The 21326-nt window shown below is 45.4% G+C and overlaps 2 protein-coding genes across 2 annotated transcripts; both read right to left on the bottom strand.

The window, feature by feature from the left end:
* Positions 1-461: 461 nt before the first annotated feature.
* On the bottom strand, positions 462-2081 carry LOC123159709 (patatin-like protein 1). The gene is made up of 3 exons (XM_044577557.1): positions 1851-2081; positions 1575-1756; positions 462-1483 (listed from the first exon to the last, which is right to left on the bottom strand). The coding sequence occupies exons 1-3, from the start codon at positions 1989-1991 to the stop codon at positions 586-588; spliced, it is 1221 nt and encodes a 406-aa protein (XP_044433492.1). The 5' UTR covers positions 1992-2081; the 3' UTR covers positions 462-585.
* Positions 2082-8340: 6259 nt separating this feature from the next.
* Positions 8341-12400, bottom strand: LOC123060282 (uncharacterized). The gene is made up of 8 exons (XM_044482907.1): positions 12030-12400; positions 10826-10970; positions 10603-10753; positions 10395-10520; positions 10200-10280; positions 9689-9881; positions 9335-9605; positions 8341-9002 (listed from the first exon to the last, which is right to left on the bottom strand). The coding sequence occupies exons 1-8, from the start codon at positions 12219-12221 to the stop codon at positions 8794-8796; spliced, it is 1368 nt and encodes a 455-aa protein (XP_044338842.1). The 5' UTR covers positions 12222-12400; the 3' UTR covers positions 8341-8793.
* Positions 12401-21326: the final 8926 nt, after the last annotated feature.

Raw genomic sequence — 21326 nt, 5'->3', positions numbered from 1 at the left:
TTTCCGTTCGTATGTACATCCACACGATGAATCGCAGAAAAATGTTTTCGTTCGTATTTATATCACACATGATTTTTATGTGAAAACGTTTGTCTAAGGTGGCCTAACGCAAATATTTGTCAGGCGGAAGTCGTGTGTAATTGTTCATTGATCCAACATATTATTGATAATCCATTTTGTAATTAAATTGATATTTCGTATCAAAGACACCATATATTTCATATCCGTATTACGGCAACCAAAATTTTATAATTAAATTACATCAGATAGCTTTAGCACTCAGTTACACCATATTGATATAATGGGCCATCAGTGTCATTGGAAGAGTGTTTTCTTTTTATCTCTGGCAGGTTAATTTATACCAATTATGTTCCTATTTTCCTGTGTGTTTGCTTGTGGTAGTCTTGAATGCAAAGACCGGAAGACAACTCTTTTATGGTTCTTTCACATAGATACTCATATGCATAACCAAGAATTGATAAAACCTTTCATTTCAAAAAATAATTACTCGCCCACATTACATAGCATTGCACTACAAATTTACAACATATATTGTGTGTGCTCTCTCTCGAATCTTCCTCTTCTCTATTGGGAGTTGAGGTTGGCTTGCCGCAGCTTGCGCTCGTTGGAGAGCTTCTTGGCAAAACGAGCGAGCGCTTCCTCGTTGGTGCCCTCGTCGTCGACGAGCTCGTACATCCCCGTGTCGATGTTCACCCGGGCCACGCTCATCTTGAGCAGCTTGTTGCCGATCCCGATGAGCGCCTCCATGTTCTCCTTGGTGGAGATGTCCACCGAGGACGTGTGCCCCGTGAGTGAGTCGTCCTGGATGCGTAGGTAGTTCTTCTCGACCCGTAGTGACTGGAACAGCACGGCAGCGTGGATGTCGACCATGTCGGCGCTTGCATGGGAGAAGATGTCGAGGAGCGGGGTGAAGCGGCCGTCTTTGAGCCAGCGGAGGACGCCCCACTTGGCGCAGTCGGGCGCGGTGTACTTCTCAGCCTGCTTGGCCGTCCCGGTGCCGATGGAGATGATGAGGTAGTTGCTGTACTCGGCGGGCTTGCCGTGCGTGAAGTCCGGGTTCCGGCGCATCACCTCCTGGGTGATCATGGACATGGCGACCATGGTGGGGTTGTTGGCGGCCACGCCACCGTCGACGAGGTGGTACTCACGGTCTGGCAGCTTGCCCAGGGGGTCGTGGGTCGTGAAGTGGTGCGCCGGAAAGTAGGTGGGCGCCGCCGACGTGCTGATGCAGATGTCGGAGAGGTGCGCGTTCTTGAGCGGGTTCACCTTGGCCTCGTACGTGTTGAAGATGACCGGCTGCAGGTACTTGATGTCGAACGTCGGCACGACGATGTTGGTGACGGTGTCGGCGACGGTCACGTCGTTGGTGAGGTTCTTGATCTTGTCGTGCAGGAACTTGCCGTCGTACTTGGGACCCATCACCGCGCCGAGCAGGTTCGCCACCGGGGTCAGGAACCCCCACCTGCACGCGAAGCCGAAGCAAAGCCGGCATCAACATCGCCGCCGGCCAAATTTTGGCGCGTGGTCCGCCGGGAGGAAAAGTGCGTACGTACCTCCTCTGCGGGAAGATCTTGGGGCCGTTGTCGAGGTAGAACTGGTTGATGTCCTTGGCGGCGAAGAGAGGCCGCTTGTTCTCGCCGGGGGCCGCCAGCATCGACGTGACCAGCGCGCCCGTGCTCGTCCCGGCGATCACGTCGAAGTAGTCCGCGATGCGCGCGTCCGGCCCGTCCAGCTCCTGTCAGACACAGCGCATGTCACACTCAATCAATCGATCTAGGATGACGAAGATGCTGCGGCTTGACAGTGGAGCTGCAGACGGGTGGACGTACCTGGAGCTTGGACTCGAGAAAGGCGAGGATGGTGGAGGGGATGAGGCCGCGGATGCCGCCGCCGTCGATGCTCAGCACGGTGATGAGCCGCCCCTGCGACGGCGGCGGGCACGGCATCGTCGTCTCAGCCTGGCTGCACATGCTTAGCTTCGCACGGGGTGTGCCCTGCCCTGCCCTGCTCTAGCTACTGTGGCCTAAATTTTGAAACAAGAGCTCTTTTGTCTTTGTGCTTTCCGATCTGGAGCCTCTACCGGCTACTTAAATCCAAATCTCGTGTCAGTGGCTAAGATGGAATCTTGTTACTTCGCGCTTATTTTTTGGTGCGCGCGTGTCACGTTCGATGGGCTGGACCTACTCTCCCCACCGGTCGACAGCGAGGAGCCAGATTTTCGTATCATTCATCACTGAGTGGTTTTTATTTTTCAGTCTATTCTTCACTGATTTGTTGACGCAACGAAGTGCACCAATGATCCTTGGTAGCTCTGATTTTCTTCAAAAGTTACACATTTCACCCTAATATACCTCCCAGATCCCTCCTCTGTATTCGCTCGGAAAAAAAAGATCCCTCCTCTGTCCAGACCTCCGCCTCCCTTTGTCCGCTGCTTCGGCAGCGGGATGTGGGGGAACCCAGTTTTGCATGTTTGGGTTAGGTGTTGGTTTCGCGGTCGCTCCGTTCAGATGGCGGTGGCGGCGTTGCGTGGAACAATGCTACCCTAGCCTCAATCTAGATGGAAGTGAAATTCCATGTTGAAGGCCTTGATCTATAAGGAAGTGTTTGGTGCCCTGCATCGTTTTTTGCCTTCTTGCATTTGTGGCTTAATATGGCGAGGCATATGGCGCATACGTCATCGATATCCTCCCGGGAGCCGTACGCCGAGGTTAATATGTTGGTGATTAAAATGATATGTATGCTTTGATGGTATAATTAAAATTGCATGAATTAATCCAGAGTCACTAATTTAAATATAGGATTCTTTGCAATAGTTTTGAGAAAAAATGAGAGTAATAGATGAATGTGTAGGTAAAAACCTTGAGTGAATTAATGAGGAAATGGCGTATATATCATATGAGTAATGGTGTATCTCTCATTACATAAAAGTGTGGCCGATGGTATTGCGGTGAGGTCCAAGTTGAGGGGCATTGTAAATAAACCGCTCAGGTAGAACGGGTCGAGGATGTGCAACGGGCTTCAACTATGCCAAATACTTACCCCTAGGAGTTGCATTGGTTACATGATTTTTGTAAAGTAGTTTATGAGATGCTTATAGTAAGCATATTTGAGTTCTTTATGACTGATGCGAGTTTGCGATCTTGCATGCACTTCACCCTATCCATATTTGCTAGTCTCTTCAGTATCGCGCATTGCCCACTCTCACCTCGAGACTTGTTGCATCCTTAGTCAATACATCCAAAACTTGTGGGAGATCCTCCTCTTGTTCTCCTACACATAAAATACTCATCTTCCTCAAAACAGACAACATACCTACCTATCATGGTATTTCTATAGCCATTCCGAGATATATTGTCATGCAACTTCAATCGTCATTTGCATTACATGACTAGAGATGTTTATTGTCATTGTCATATTGCTTTGCATGATCATAAGATAGCAAGCAGGATATTTCTATGGTTCATCTGTGTTTTGATGTATATGCTAGCTAGATCATTGCGCATCCTAGTTCCTCCTAGAGGAATTCATTAGATTCATGTTTATCTTGTTAACTTGAGTTGTGAATAAAGTAAAGTGCATTGTTCATCATTACAGGATATTTCCCCTACCTTGTGAAGTATAAAAGAGTCATGGAGGCTAACAAAAAAAGAGCCACAAAGGCTAAATAAGAAATGGAGAGAAAATATAGATAGTGAGAGAGGGGGGCGTGGTAACACTATTGTCCTATTTGCATACATAAGTGCTTGAAGGTAGCACTATTGCATTTCATATAGAGAGTTTTCATATGCTTCATGTCTACATATTAGTTGGAGATTTTTCACATTGTAGAACTTAGCTTGTGGACTCCAATGATGAGCATTCTCAAACACTCTAGGTGTTCAAGAACAAGAAAAGTTGGATCCACACCCTAGAGCTTTCATACACTCATAGCTCTAGTGCATCTGTTGCATGGCAGTCTCTACTCCTTGCATTAACATCGACTATAAGGCCTCTCCATTGCCCAATGATCGGCCACATTGATGTAAGATTTTCTTCCATTTTTTGACTTCTATAAATCTCCATTATATTTCTCCTTTTCTATTTAAGTGCAAAGATGAAGTCTCATGCTCAAGTATTGCAAGTGTTGATTGATTGAAACGGGAGGTTGTGTAGTTGATGAATCCATAGCAGCAGCTAGATGGTTTTCTCTCCCTTGCTTCTCAATACAAAGATTACATTAGCTTCCTTACATGATTGTGATCCATATAATGTGATTTGTTGGTGTGTTTGTTGCAGTGTGATGAATTGTCACTTTATGATCAGATTTATCCATGAATTATTCTGAGATCAATTTGGTTTCTTTGCTGCACAATTCTTATACATATATGCTATCTGGTGCATTTGTCTTTCTTTGGCCAAGTTTGATGTATGATCTTCAAGAGGGAGTTGTGTATGTTAGTTGGGTTCAATCTTGCAAGTAATCTACCGCGGTCAAAGAAAGTGGAAAAGGCTTGTGTATTGTTGCAACTACAGATAAAAGGATGATTGTGTGGTTGTCCTTTGAACGCAGGGTGAACACAATATATCATCTACTTTGTGTCATCATACTTAATGCAATAATCTGTTTATTTACTTAATACTTTGAGATGCATGCTAGGTAGCAGTCTTGGGGTGAAGTATTAGCTATATATGCAGTTGGATAACGGTATATAGGTGCTTGGGCGTGATGCTTGTTACAGTATATGTGGATTGTCTAGCCCTTTCCATAAGTTCGGATTTTTGGTTGTGTTGGCTAGTGCATGAAGCTTGACATGGTATCGGAGCTAAGGTCTTGAGTTCAAATCCTGGCTTTCACAATTTATTAAAAATTACTGGTAGCCCCCCTTTGTGTCCACGTAGAGGCCTCTTGAGTCATACGTGAGTTTCCCGCGCCGTTGCTCTCTTCCGGTTGCACCTGCTGACTTGTCTTTCCTGTCACACGTGAGAGGAGGTGTTACAGTATATGTGGATTGTCTAGCCCTTTCCATAAGTTCGGACTTTTGGTTGCGTTGACTAGTGCATGAAGCTTAACAATGCTCATTGCAATTATGTCGTGTATAATCATATTCATAAAAAATGTAATTTAATCGATACACAACTGTAAGTTGTTCATGACACCTTGTTATTTCTTTTGAAGAGAAACCACTAGTGAATCTATGGATCCCAATCAATTCTTCTTCCATCCCTTTCAACCTCGATCAAACGCTCTTTACAATTCTTTGCTTTTATTTCTTTTCTTGCAACTACATTTTTTCATACACACTTGCTTGTAATCCTTATAACTAGCAAGGCTAGTAAGACTGACAATCTTACTAGTTTTGTTCGGAGCCAAGACAGTTTTGTATTTTTTGTGTGCGGGTACTTATTATTGGTTGCATTGCAAGCTCCTACTGGTTCGATAAAACTTAGTCTTGCTAAATCTTAGTCGACTGAGACTTGATTATGTCTCAGTCCACACTATATTTGTGGGATCATACATTGTGATCCGTGCAAAACTTTCTTTTCGGATTTTATTTTTCTGTTCTTACATGGTATGTCACTTGACTGAGAATTGGTTAAATATTAGTCGATTGAGACATAGCCACACCCTAAAACTTAAGATCATCCACTTCGAGGGGAAATTGTTCCTTGCTACAAAACCCTTGCACTTGGGGCCCAACACCTTCCTAGTTGAGAGGAAGCAGCAGCGCGAAGAAGAGCGCAGTTAGGATGATCACCACATTGGTTTCGAATGTTGGGGAACGTAGTAATTTCAAAAAAAATCCTACGCACACGTAAGATCATGGTGATTCATAGCAACGAGAGAGGAGAGTATCGTCCATGTACCCTCGTAGCCCGTAAGCGGAAGCGTTATGAGAACGCGGTTGATGTAGTCGTACATCTTCACGATCCGACCGATCCAAGTACCGAACGTACAGCACCTCCGAGTTCAGCACATGTTCAGCTCGATGACGTCCCATGAACTCTGATCCAGCAGAGCTTCACGGGAGAGTTCCGTCAGCACAACGGCGTGATTACGGTGATGATGTTACTACCGACGCAGGGCTTCGCCTAAGCACCGCTACGATATAGTCGAGGTGGATTATGATGGAGGGGGGCACCGCACACGGCTTGGAATAATCAACTTATGTGTCCTAGGGTGCCCCCCTGCCCCCGTATATAAAGGAGCAAGGGGGAGGCCAGCCGGCCCTTGCAGGGTGCGACAGGAGGAGGAGTCCTCCTCCTAGTAGGAGTAGGACTCCCCTTTCCTACTCCTATTAGGAGGGGGAAAGGAAGGAGGAGAGGGAGAAGGAAAGGGGGGCGCCCCCCCCCCCCTTCCCTAGTCCAATTCGGACCAGAGGGGGAGGGGGCGCGCGGCATGCCCTGGCCTGCCCTCTCTCTCCACTAAGGCCCATGTGGCCCATTACTTCTCCCGGGGGGGTCCGATAACCCTCCGACACTTCGGTTTTCTCCGAAATCACCCGGAACACTTCCGGTATCCGAATATAGTCGTCCAATATATTAATCTTTATTTCTCGATCATTTCGAGACTCCTCGTCATGTCCGTGATCATATCCGGGACTCCGAACTACCTTCGGTACATCAAATCACATAAACTCATAATATCGATCGTCACCGACGTTAAGCGTGCGGACCCTACGGGTTCGAGAACTATGTAGACATGACCAAGAAACGTCTCCGGTCAATAACCAATAGCGGAACCTGGATGCTCATATTGGCTCCTATATATTCTACGAAGATCTTTATCGGTCAAACCGCATAACAACATACGTTATTCCCTTTGTCATCGGTATGTTACTTGCCCGAGATTCGATCGTCGGTATCTCAATACCTAGCTCAATCTTGTTACCGACAAGTCTCTTTACTCGTTCCGTAATGCATCATCCCGCAACTAACTCATTAGTTGCATTGCTTGCAAGGCTTATAGTGATGTGCATTACCGAGAGGGCCCAGAGATACCTCTCCGACAATCGGAGTGACAAATCATAATCTCGATCTATGCCAACTCAACAAGTACCATCGGAGACACCTGTAGAGCACCTTTATAATCACCTAGTTACGTTGTGACGTTTGGTAGCACACAAAGTGTTCCTCCGGTAATCGGGAGTTGCATAATCTCATAGTCATAGGAACATGTATAAGTCATGAAGAAAGCAATAGCAGTAAACTAAAACGATCAAGTGCTAAGCTAACGGAATGGGTCAAGTCAATCATATCATTCTCCTAATGATGTGATCCCGTTTATCAATGACAACTCATGTCTATGGTTAGGAAACATAACCATCTTTAACCAACGAGCTAGTCAAGTAGAGGCATACTAGTGACACTCTGTTTGTCTATGTATTCACACATGTATTATGTTTCCGGTTAATACAATTCTAGCATGAATAATAAATATTTATCATGAAATAAGGAAATAAATAATAACTTTGTTATTGCCTCTAGGGCATATTTCCTTCATCGAAAGCACCATTGTGTAGATTAAAAGGGAACTAGGTGAAGGAGATTAAGGAACGTGAGTAAAACAAACCATTTGCAGAGCTAGGTAACAATTGTATAGTCCAACAGCGACATGTAAGTCTACTCGACTACGATCGTCGAAACTGAAAACGTGCAACACGAAAGTCGTGTGAAACAACAAGCTGAATCTAGTGGGCAAAGAAAATTTCAGATGGGCGATCATGTCTGACGAATTTGCCAAAATTTGTCTAAAAAAGCTTCAAACATGAACATGAAATTGTATGTTTACGATGAATGAAACTACAAAGCGATCGCCTGAATGGAATCACAACGTTGATGTGCATCTTTTTCACATATAACTTATTTCAAATTGAAGCACAGTTGTGTAGATTAGAAGGGGTTAAGTGAATGAGACCGTTGTGCAGATTAGAAGGGGTAAGTGAACCAGATAGTTGTGTAGATTAAAAGGGGTTAAGTAAACCAGATTAAGGGAGGGCACCCAGCTTTTATCGCCAGACCCACATAGCTCGGGCCTGCCTCGCTCAAAAGGTGCTTCAAGGTTCGTGCAGGGTGGTTGGGCTTGCTGCAGGTTAACACCTCCGAAGTGATTTTTTGCCGTCAACTATCAACGAAGGAAGCATGTGTGCATACAGCTCAGTTTTGCTGGAGATCAAACAGCATGCACAAGCTTTTGCTTCAGTTCGTTTCATACATGTGGGAAGAACATCCAATCATGAGGCGCATAATTTTGTAAAGAGTGTGTTATCTCTAGATCATGGTCGCTACAACCGTCAGATGCTACAATTGTACCCCTTATTATTGAGCAATAAAGTGACCAACTGTTCCTCAAAAAAATGATTTTTGCCGTCAACCATCTCTCGTCAGAGTGGAAGGCGTTTCTATGCCACATATTCCAATTGTTTATGTCTACAAGATGCCAAACTCAACAACAACCAGACACATTGACAGACAGAATGAGGTATAACTATTTCAGGTAGCAGAGTTAACTACCAGGAAGGCACATTACATGAGGTACAGTTTGAGAGCTCGCCTCGAGACATCTCCAAGGCTACTACAGGCTATGGTAAAGCACATGATAAGCACTAACTCTACAACAAATCTTCTGTCAGTAAAGAGCAGCTCGACACCACAATACTCCACATCAACAAATTGCTAACGGCTGGAGACCCAAGACCTCTTCGCGGCCAGCACCACCTGAGGCTTGGTTGTTAAATTGATCCGCCTGCAAACGAACAACATCTTGTTTGTCCCTGAAATTTGCTTTCTCAGCTCTCAGTTCGCCCACACATGAACAAGGCCATGGCGGTTGCCGGTGTAGATCTCATCACGCTCTTCGTCATAGTACAGAGCTGTGATGTCCTCAAGAGCCTCGGTGATTGTATTCTGGAACTTCCATGTCTTCTTTTGCTCGTTGAAATTGCCAGCCTTTATTTTAGCCAAGCATTTCCCTGTCAGTATGTTGCTGATGTTTATAGAGCCAGCTGCACATGAGCAAACATAAGATGAGTCATGTTATCCACGACCATAAGGTAAGTCCCGTTATCTGCTGACTGGTGGAAAGATGTCACTATGAAAACGTAACTGGCCAAGGGTACCATTCATTAAAATGGAGGGCCAGGTATGATATGATGCAACAGCATGTTTAATTAAATTTGCTCAATGCCAGAAGTGCATGGAGCATGAATGCAGAACCAAAGAATGTCAAGGAAACCAAAACAATGATAACTAGCAAGACGCAACACACAGTGATCCAAATGTATAACAAATTACACAATTTAGCCTACAACAAACGGCAAAGGGAACCAAATCTTACCATTTTCTTCTGAAGATGAATCAGTGGAATCAGCCTTGCAGTAAGAAATAATAAGATCTTGATCACTGGTTATGTATATGTTATTGGTATTGCAGTCAGGGTGCCACAGCAGGTGATCCTCAAATGATGTTACTAGTTCACCTCGGAAATTCCAAACTGCTACAGATCGATTCCGGAATGTCAAAAACAACTGGAGTTCATACAGAAAGATAAAGGCAGATGGAGTCATGAACTCAGTACTGCTCACTTCAGTCAACTGGAAGTTCCGTACCTGCAACAAAATGAGATAAAGAATAAGCAAGAAACAACAGTCATTTTTATTGATTTCCCTAAGCACTTCAGGAAAATACTTACATCAAGTATTTGAAGATTCTCTCCATCCTGCTTGACCAACAGCTTTTCATTAAACTGTTCAATGAAATCCACCTTCTTATTACGATGGAGGAGGTGGTTGAAGAATTTCAAAACTGTGCCATCCTCAATATTAAGAATCTTCAGAGGAATGGAGCTGCTTGTTCTTGTATAAATCAAAAGCATTATACCAGGACTGTCACAAGTTAAACAGGTATTAGACAAATATATAAAGATGCATTCCTACTGAAACGAATCAATTATTTTAAGCTTGAAGTACATAAATCAGGTTTAACTAGGATGCACAACAAATTGACAACACCAGCAATATAAGATTACTGCTGCCCTTTGTATGTGCATTGGATGAATAATTTCTAGCTTTAGTCAATTTTGCCTACTGAAACCAACATTTTTCTCAGTTTTGTTGCAAGTAATAGAAGAGGCATTCCAATGATAACAGAAGAATTTGTTGAACAGCAAAGTGACAAGGAGAAGTAAGTGGGAATACAGTTACCTGATCTTTATTTCTTGAACATTCTTGTCAGATATGGAATACAGTAGGGTGTAGTTTTTCAAGTCAAAAACCTTGTAAGTGCTGTTTGCAGAATGAGATACAATCAGCACAGTTCCAGAAAGTGCATACAGCCATTGCAGAAGTTAAAATTCATCCATTTTCCACACACAAAAATCGTTACATAAGTTAAAGTACCTGTCTTGAGCGGAATAAGTTAAAACCTTTCCATTGACATCATCAAACTCAACGAAGCCAGGCCATTTCAAGGACTCTGTCTCAAAAAGAGGGAAACCAGCATCTGGCGTTCCGCGGCGTATATACCTTGAAATAGTTAAAAGGGGTCTTAATCAGGATGAAAGAAACAGGTATTCACTTGTGAAAGACATATGGACTGAAAGCTTACTCAATTCGAGTTGTCTTGCATCGCAAGGCACTAAAATTTTCAGAACCATATACTGACACAGTAATGAGTGAATCATTGTTCTTGTTGTAGAATAAACTACGAACAACTTCATCTGGACTCCCATTTAGAAAGCATATTCTCTTATTCGTCACTGGAAATATAAGAAGAGCATCTCAGTATGAAAATATGAAGCATGGGCACACGTGCAAGAAAACAAGCATACCTCTACTAAAAGCAGCACATACTCCAGATTGTGATAAAGCAAAAACTATATCACGTGCTGCAACTATCTCAATAATTTTTGACCTCTTCCTAATGTAAGGTAGTAGCGCGTTGTTCTCCTTAGGATCATGAGTGTCAAACTCCTCCTAAAATGATAGCAAATGTACACTGTTAGAAGCAAGAAAAAAAAAGAATGATACTACAAAAATAGGAGGGTAAAATCAATTATTTCAGCAGAGAGAAAGCAATATGAGAAAAGGCCCAAGGTTGACAGTTCTAATAGGTGAGACTTCTGGGCACAAAGTAGCTTGTGGAGCAGCCAAGTGCTTATGATCAACAGTATTGTTGAAAACAAGGTGTCCCCGTGCTCTTTGTTCAGTGCAGGAAAAACACCAATAAATCGGTTATCTGAGCAGTGTAATGTGACCAAAGCAGTGAATAACCAGGAATCCAGGACAAATACACCCATCGGCAACACTCGTGTAATAGACAGGCAACTGATTCCCAGCATTCATAGACCCAACTTGCAATCAAACAATGGTTAAATAAAATGAACAAACAGCTTAACTCAAAGGCCATATGCGACAGATAAGTAACAACTGTCATCTTCTTTGCTGATTGCAGCAATTCACAAATTGACAGGAATACAAACATCATGGGTCTTGCACATTCATAAGAAAGGAAGTAAATACTAATATGATTTCCCTAAAAATTCGTCAGAAGTTTCAGGACAGGCCAGAAGAATGGTGCAAGATGCACATGACAGCCCATCCGGCACACATCTGCTCAACTGGACTACAGACCGGATCCTCATCATCAAAAAGAAAAAGAAAACTGGACTACAGACCGGCGACTACCACAAATCCTCATTACTGTTTAAGCGCCTGCGCTAAATGCACAAACTTTCCATTACATCAAGCAAATGAAGCGTGGCGAAGCCTTCCCCAGCACACTAAGATCCCAAATACCACCAACAGTTCACCGAAACCTAACAAGATCTCACTTTTCCCAGCCTACCAAACCCTAACCCCCACACCCCGTCCACGAGTCGGCTACTCTAATCCAGGCTATAATCGCGATGCCCAGAACATCCGAGGGCCGCGATTCCCCCACACGAAGCAAACAGAACCTCTCCGCAGATGCACGCGAACGAAAGGTTAAAGAAAGTTGGACACGGGACCGGGGGGCGGGCAGGGAAAGCGTACCTGCAGCTGTATGTTGCGGAAGCGCTCCTGCGCGGAGTTCATGGCGAAGGAGCGCTCCCGGCGGGAGCTGATCTCCCGGCGCTGCAGCTTCCTGACGCTGCTGATGACCGCCTCCTGCCTCGGCCTCTTCCTCGCCACCACGCGCCGGCCGTTGCACGGCCGGGGGGTCGCCGAGATCCGCCTCGCCTCCATCCCCGCCAGCCCGACTGCCTCCCGCCCGCCCGCAACTCCCCGCCGACGCCGCGCGCGACAGATCCCTTCTCACGCCGACGCGACGAGGGCCATCGCCGGCGCCGGAGGCTAGGGTTTGGGAGCTCGACTCGGAGATTTGGGGTGGCACACGAGGGAGGGGAGGGAGGGGGGGAGAGAGAATGAGACGGTCGGAGAGAATTAGACGGGCGTTAAAAGATGAGGCTGCCCGGGGTGAAGGCCTGACGCGCGGGCCCCGCGCGCCAGGGAGAGCGGGGCGGTGCGCGGGCGGGATCGAAACGGTGGGTTACCGCTGGTTTGAAATTTTTCGGGGTCGTGTCCGAACGCACAGGACCCCGCCCTGCGCCCCTGGAGTCCCACCGACGGGCGGGCCAGGGGACTGCTTTCGCCCACCTGTCAGTGAGAGACGCACCAGATCTAGGACGGGGGGGTCCTAGAAGGAAGTTGTTTATGTCACGTGGTGAGCTGGTAGATTTCGAAATGGAAAGTAGTAGAGCGGCCGGTGTGGACTGTGTGGGGTCTGCCCCTTTTTGGAATGGTTTGGTTTGGTTGGCTTCCGAGTTTGAAATTTGAAATGGAGCGTCCAGTCTTGAAATTTGGTTTTCTGCCACCCGCGAAGGCGTACACGCGTGCTTGGTTTCCCGTTTGCGACTTGTGGTCCTTGTGCCCAGATTTTTAAATCTCATAGGATTTCGCTTCACGGCGCGCACGCGGTTTGAATTCTTGCAGGTGTTTTTTCCAGTTTTGGCGGCTTGTTTTTGTTTCCCGCGCACCCTGTTGCCCGCACGCGTTGCGCATCCCCCCCCCCCATCCTCCCCCCTTGCCGCGCCAAGGCGTCGATTCCCTTTTTCGCGCGCTCCTCCTGTGGGCCAATTGGGCTTCCACTAAGATTGAAATTTGAATTGCACATTCTTTATATTAAATGTTGTATTCAAGGATGGTAAGGAGTAAGACAAATCACTTTTGACTGAAAAAAAGCGAGCTAGCGAATACATCTGAGGTGAATTGACCATTTCAATGGATTCTTCTATTCCCGTTGAACCCATATATTGTAGGTGCTTATTGCGTTCAAGCTACTCAAAAAGCTTAGATTAACTTTGTTGTTGTGGAAATAATACAATAAGCCAATAAGGGGTATTGGGTCGTTAGCAAACAAACCAAATTTAGCATGGGTGTGTATAGGGGGGCTAGGGGTGTGGGGGGGGCCTGTAGCGAATCTTGGTGTACACCGACAAAGTGGACACATGAACATTTGGTGGATCACACACAACCCTTGTGTTAGGAGAGGTGAGAGAAGTAATTGGCTCGTGAAGCGTCAAGGACACATCTACTTTCGAAACTCTCCTCTCAATGATATCACCAGCCACAAACCTTACTAGGTCACAACCCTTGAGTTTGTTCATGTGAGAGAGAGTATGGGAGTGCATGCCCATATTGCTTATTTGTAACGAGAGAATGAGAACGGGAGTCCAAACAACAAGGGTTTGTAATGGCTTTACCTATGAAGTACCTGGCGGTTCCATCTGGAAAAGCTCTACAACTCTGAAGTATGGAACTAAGGTAGATATATATAGTGGAAGAATTGTGGAGGCTCTTGAGAGCACTGGAGTTTGATCCTTAAGCACATGGAGAAAGAAACTCATCACAACAACCTCGTACCCTTTTGATAGTATTGGCAATGCTTATGGACTCAATGTGATATTGGGTCACTAAAATGAAAAAGAGAATCCTTGGGCTTGGCCAACACTTGTCCACATGTAAATTTGTAGGGGGGACCTTCATTCCTTTTTACTGCACATGCAAGGAACTTTCCTGAGATAAGTAACATAAAGCATTAGTTCTTTGATATGTGTTGGCATTAATTACCAAAATCAATCAAGGGGATTAGATGCACTTTTAACCTTTAAAAATAACTATGTGAAGCTTGCTTTATGCGTTTTAGGTGCATGTGTTAGTATTATTCCTTTTTCTCTTTATAAGAAACTTAAGTTGGATAAGTTGATACCTACTGACATATTTGACGGTGTCCTGGATTATGGGGACTCACCACGTTGTCTCCCGACAAGGTGGGTCGGCCCAAGGACCCCCATGACGGTTAGTTAACGGGCCACTTCGGGCAGCCCATGACATATACAAGAAAAAATCCACAAGACTTGGTGATCAAGACAAGGACTCCTCTCCACTGACATAGCCGACTAGGACTCCTCTAAATCCTAAGCCTCCGGTACATTATATAAGTCGAGGCCAGACTAGTCAATAGATCATCGAATCTCATATTCATTAGAACAATCCCGTGGTAGATACATGTACTCTATACTATACCCCATATCAATACAATCAAAAGCGGGACGTAGGGTATTATATCTTCGAGAGAGCCTAAACATGGGTAAAATCATGTGTCCATGCTACCATTGCTCCAAGAAACCTAGCTCAGGACCCCTACCTTGAGATATGCCAGATTTAGCACTGACATTGGTGGCCCATACTGTTGGGGAACGTAGCAGAATTTTAAAATTTTCTACGCATCACCAAGATCAATCTATGGGTCATCTAGCAACGAGGGAGAGGGGAGTGCATCTACATACCCTTGTAGATCGCACGCGGAAGTGTTCAAGAGAACGGGGTTGATGGAGTCGTACTCGTCGTGATCCAAATCACTGATGACCTAGCGCCGAATGGACGGCACCTCTGTGTTCAACACATGTACGGTTGAGAAAACGTCTCCTCCAACTTGATCCAGCAAGGAGGAAGGAGAGGTTGATGAAGATCCAGCAGCACGACGGCGTGGTGGTGGAAGCAACGGTGATCTCGCCAGGGCTTCGCCAAGCTCAGGGAGAGGGAGGAGTGTCACGAGAGGGAGAGGGAGGCGCCAGGGGCTAGGGTGCGTCTGCCCTCCCTCTACCCTACTATATATAGGGTCCCTAGGGGGGGCGCCGGCCCTAGGAGATCCAATCTCCAAGGGGGGCGGCGGCCAAGGGGGTGGCTTGCCCCCCAAGCCAAGTGGGGCGCCCCCCACCCCTAGGGTTTCCAACCCTAGGCGCAGGGGGAGGCCCAAGGGGGGCGTACCAGCCCACCAGGGGCTGGTTCTCCTCCCACTTCAGCCCATGGGGCCCTCCGGGATAGGTGGCCCTACCCGGTGGACCCCCGGGACCCTTCCGGTGGTCCCGGTACAATACTGATTACCCCTGAAACTTTCCCGATGGCCGAAACTTGACTTCCTATATATAAATCTTCACCTCCGGACCATTTCGGAACTCCTCGTGACGTCCGGGATCTCATCCGGGACTCCGAACAACTTTCGGGTTACCATATGCTAATATCTCAACAACCCTAGCGTCATCGAACCTTAAGTGTGTAGACCCTACGGGTTCGGGAGACACGCAGACATGACCGAGACGACTCTCCGGTCAATAACCAACAGCGGGATCTGGATACCCATCTTGGCTCCCACATGCTCCTCGATGATCTCATCGGATGAACCACGATGTCGAGGATTCAATCAATCCGTACACAATTCCCTTTGTCAAACGGTATGTTACTTGCCCGAGACTCGATCGTCGGTATCCCAATACCTCGTTCAATCTCGTTACCGGCAAGTCACTTTACTCGTGCCGTAATGCATGATCCCGTGATCAACCACTTGGTCACACTGAGCTCATTATGATGATGCATTACCGTGTGGGCCCAGAGATACCTCTCCGTCATACGGAGTGAAAAATCCCAGTCTCGATTCGTGCCAACCACACAGACACTTTCGGAGATACCTGTAGTGTACCTTTATAGTCACCCCGTTACGTTGTGACGTTTGGCACACCCAAGGCGCTCCTACGGTATCCGGGAGTTGCACAATCTCATGGTCTAAGGAAATGATACTTGACATTCGGAAAAGCTATAGCAAACGAACTACATGATCTTTGAGCTATGCTTAGGATTGGGTCTTGTCCATCACATCATTCTCCTAATGATGTGATCCCGTTATCAATGACATCCAATGTCCATAGTCAAGAAACCATGACTATCTTTTGATCAACAAGCTAGTCAACTAGAGGCTCACTAGGGACGTATTGTGGTCTATGTATTCACACGTGTATTACGATTTCCGGATAACACAATTATAGCATGAACAATAGACAATTATCATGAACAAAGAAATATAATAATAACCATTTTATTATTGCCTCTAGGGCATATTTCCAACAGTCTCCCACTTGCACTAGAGTCAATAGTCTAGTTACATTGTGATGAATCGAACACCCATGCAGTTCTGGTCTTGATCATGTTTTGCTCTAGGGAGAGGTTTAGTCAACGGATCTACCACATTCAGGTCCGTATGTACTTTACAAATCTATATGTCTCCATTTTGAACACTTTCACGAATGGAGTTGAAGTGACGCTTGATATGCATGGTCTTCCTGTGAAACCTGGGCTCCTTGGCAAGGGCAATAGCTCCAGTGTTGTCACAGAAGAGAGTCATCGGGCCTGACGCATTGGGTATGACTCCTAGGTCGGTAATGAACTCCTTCACCCAGATTGCCTCTTGTGCTGCCTCCGAGGCTGCCATGTACTCCGCTTCACATGTAGATCCCGCCACAACGCTTTGCTTGCAACTGCACCAGCTTACTGCCCCACCATTCAAAATATACACGTATCCGGTTTGTGACTTAGAGTCATCCAGATCTGTGTCGAAGCTAGCATCGACGTAACCCTTTACGACGAGCTCTTCGTCACCTCCATAAACGAGAAACATATCCTTAGTCCTCTTCAGGTACTTCAGGATATTCTTGACCGCTGTCCAGTGTTCCATGCCGGGATTACTTTGGTACCTTCCTACCAAACTTACGGTAAGGTTTACATCAGGTCTGGTACACAGCATAGCATACATGATAGACCCTATGGCCGAGGCATAGGGGACGACACTCATCTTTTCTCTATCTTCTGCCGTAGTCAGGAATTGAGCTGTGCTCAATCTCGTACCTTACAATACAGGCAAGAACCCCTTCTTTGACTGATCCATTTTGAACTTCTTCAATATCTTGTCAAGGTACGTACTCTGTGAAAGACCAATGAGGCGTCTCGATCTATCTCTATAGATCTTGATGCCTAATATATAAGCAGCTTCTCCAAGATCCTTCATTGAAAAACACTTGTTCAAGTAGGCCTTTATGCTTTCCAAGAATTCTATATCATTTCCCATCAACAGTATGTCATCCACATACAATATGAGAAATGCTACAGAGCTCCCACTCACTTTCTTGTAAATGCAGGCTTCTCCATAAGTCTGCGTAAACCCAAACGCTTTGATCATCTCATCGAAACGAATGTTCCAACTCCGAGATGCTTGCACCAGCCCATAAATCGAGCGTTGGAGCTTGCACACCTTGTCAGCATTCTTAGGATCGACAAAACCTTCCGGCTGCATCATATACAATTCTTCCTTAAGGAAACCATTAAGGAATGCCGTTTTGACGTCCATTTGCCATATCTCATAATCATAGAATGCGGCAATTGCTAACATAATTCGGACGGACTTCAGCTTCGCTACGGGTGAAAAAGTCTCATCGTAGTCAACCCCTTGAACTTGTCGATAACCCTTAGCGACAAGCCGAGTTTTATAGATGGTTACATTACCATCCGCGTCTGTCTTCTTCTTAAAGATCCATTTATTTTCTATGGCTCGCCGATCATCGGGCAAGTCAGTCAAAGTCCATACTTCGTTTTCATACATGGATCCTATCTCGGATTTCATGGCTTCCAGCCATTTGTCGGAATCCGGGCCCGCCATCGCTTCTTCATAGTTCGAAGGTTCACCGTTGTCTAACAACATGATTTCCAAGACAGGGTTGCCGTACCACTCTGGTGCGGAACGTGTCCTCATGGACCTACGAAGTTCAGTAGCAACTTGATCTGAAGTTTCATGATCATCACCATTAACTTCCTCTCTAGTCGGTGTAGGCACCTCAGGAACATTTTTTTGAGCTGCGCCACTTACCGGTTCAAGAGGTAATACTTCATCAAGTTCTACTTTCCTCCCACTTATTTCTTTCGAGAGAAACTCTTTCTCTAGAAAGGACCCATTCTCGGCAACAAAGATCTTGCCTTCGGATCTGAGGTAGAAGGTATACCCAATAGTTTCTTTAGGGTATCCTATGAAGACGCATTTTTCCGATTTGGGTTCGAGCTTTTCAGGTTGAAGTTTCTTGACATAAGCATCGCATCCCCAAACCTTTAGAAACGACAGCTTAGGTTTCTTCCCAAACCATAATTCATACGGTGTCGTCTCAATGGATTTTGACGGAGCCCTATTTAAAGTGAATGCGGCAGTCTCTAAAGCATAGCCCCAAAATGACAGCGGTAGATCGGTAAGAGACATCATAGATCGCACCATATCCAATAGAGTGCGATTGCGACGTTCGGACACACCATTACGCTGAGGTGTTCCAGGCAGCGTGAGTTGTGAAACTATTCCACATTTTCTTAAGTGTGTTCCAAATTCGTGACTCAAGTATTCTCCCCCACGATCTGATCGTAAGAACTTGATTTTCCTGTCACGTTGATTCTCAACCTCGCTCTGAAATTCCTTGAACTTTTCAAAGGTCTCAGACTTGTGTTTCATTAAGTAGACATACCCATATCTACTCAAGTCATCAGTGAGGGTGAGAACATAACGATAGCCACCGCGAGCCTCAACACTCATTGGACCGCACACATCAGTATGTATGATTTCCAATAAGTTGGCTGCTCGCTCCATTGTTCCTGAGAACAGAGTCTTGGTCATTTTACCCATGAGGCATGGTTCGCACGTGTCAAATGATTCGTAATCAAGAGACTCCAAAAGTCCATTGACATGGAGCTTCTTCATGCGTTTGACACCTATGTGACCAAGGCAGCAGTGCCACAAGTATGTGGGACTATCATTATCAACCTTACATCTTTTGGTATTCACACTATGAATATGTGTAACATTACGCTCGAGATTCATTAAGAATAAACCATTCACCAACGGAGCATGACCATAAAACATATCTCTCATATAAATAGAACAACCATTATTCTCGGATTTAAATGAGTAGTCATCTCGAATTAAACGAGATCCTGATACAATGTTCATGCTCAAAGCTGGCACTAAATAAAAATTATTGAGGTTTAAAACTAATCCTGTAGGTAAATGTAGAGGCAGCGTGCCAACGGCGATCACATCAACCTTGGAACCATTCCTGACGCGCATCGTCACCTCGTCCTTTGCCAGTCTCCGCTTATTCCGCAGCTCCTGCTTTGAGTTACAAATGTGAGCAACCGCACCGGTATCAAATACCCAGGAGCTACTACGAGTACTGGTAAGGTACACATCAATTACATGTATATCACATATACCTTTAGTGTTGCTGGCCTTCTTGTCCGCTAAGTATTTGGGGCAGTTCCGCCTCCAGTGACCACTTCCCTTGCAATAAAAACACCCAGTCTCGGGCTTGGGTCCATTCTTTGGCTTCTTCTCGGCAGCTTGCTTACCGGGCGCGGCAACTCCCTTGCCGTCCTTCTTGAAGTTCTTCTTACCCTTGCCTTTCTTGAACTTAGTGGTTTTATTCACCATCAACACTTGATGTTCCTTTTTGATTTCCACCTTGTTGATTTCAGCATTGAATATACCTCAGGAATGGTCTTTTCCATCCCCTGCATATTGAAGTTCATCACAAAGCTCTTGTAGCTCGGTGGAAGCGACTGAAGGATTCTGTCAATGACCGTGTCATCCGGGAGATTAACTCCCAGCTGAGTCAAGCGATTATGCAACCCAGACATTTTGAGTATGTTCTCACTGACAGAACTATTTTCCTCCATCTTATAGCTGAAGAACTTGTCGGAGACTTCATATCTCTCGGCCCGGGCATGAGCTTGGAAAACCATTTTCAGCTCTTCGAACATCTCATATGCTCCGTGTCTCTCAAAACAATTTTGGAGCCCCGGTTCTAAGCTGTAAAGCATGCCGCACTGAACGAGGGAGGAATCATCAGCACGTGAGTGCCAAGCGTTCATAATGTCTTGGTTCTCTGGGATGGGTGCGTCACCTAGCGGTGCTTCTAGTACATAATCTTTCTTGGCAGCTATGAGGATGATCCTCAGGTTCCGGACCCAGTCCGTATAGTTGCTGACATCATCTTTCAGCTTGGTTTTCTCTAGGAACGCGTTGAAGTTGAGGGCAACATTAGCGTGGGCCATTTGATCTACAAGACATAGTGTAAAGATTTTAGACTAAGTTCATGATAATTAAGTTCATCTAATCAAATTATTCAATGAACTCCCACTCAGATAGACATCCCTCTAGTCATCTAAGTGAAACATGATCCGAGTTAACTAGGCCGTGTCCGATCATCACGTGAGACGGACTAGTCAACATCGGTGAACATCTTCATGTTGATCGTATCTTCTATACGACTCATGCTCGACCTTCCGGTCTTCTGTGTTCCGAGGCCATGTTTGTACATGCTAGGCTTGTCAAGTCAACCTAAGTGTATTGCGTGTGTAAATCTGGCTTACACCCGTTGTATTCGAACGTTAGAATCTATCACACCCGGTCATCACGTGGTGCTTCGAAACAACGAACCTTCGCAACGGTGCATAGTTAGGGGGAACACTTTCTTGAAATTATTACGAGGGATCATCTTATTTAAGCTACCGTCGTTCTAAGAAAATAAGATGTAAAACATGATAAACATCACATGCAATCAAATAGTGACATGATATGGCCAATATCATTTGCTCCTTTTGATCTCCATCTTCGGGGCTCCATGATCATCGTTGTCACCGGCATGACACCATGATCTCCATCATCGTGTCTTCTTAAAGTTGTCTCGTCATCTATTACTTCTACTACTATGGCTAACGCTTTAGCAATAAAGTAAGTAATTACATGACGTTTATGTTGACACGCAGGTCATAAATAAATAAAGACAACTCCTATGGCTCCTGCCGGTTGTCATACTCATCGACATGCAAGTCATGATTCCTATTACAAGAACATGATCAATCTCATACATCACATATATCATTCATCACATCCTTTTGGCCATATCACATCACACCACACATGCTGCA

Source organism: Triticum aestivum, chromosome 1A (assembly GCF_018294505.1).
Source record: "Triticum aestivum cultivar Chinese Spring chromosome 1A, IWGSC CS RefSeq v2.1, whole genome shotgun sequence".
Classification (NCBI taxonomy): Eukaryota; Viridiplantae; Streptophyta; class Magnoliopsida; order Poales; family Poaceae; genus Triticum; species Triticum aestivum.
Note: the sequence above shows the minus strand (reverse complement) of the source record. Positions and strands in the feature narration are given on the sequence as shown.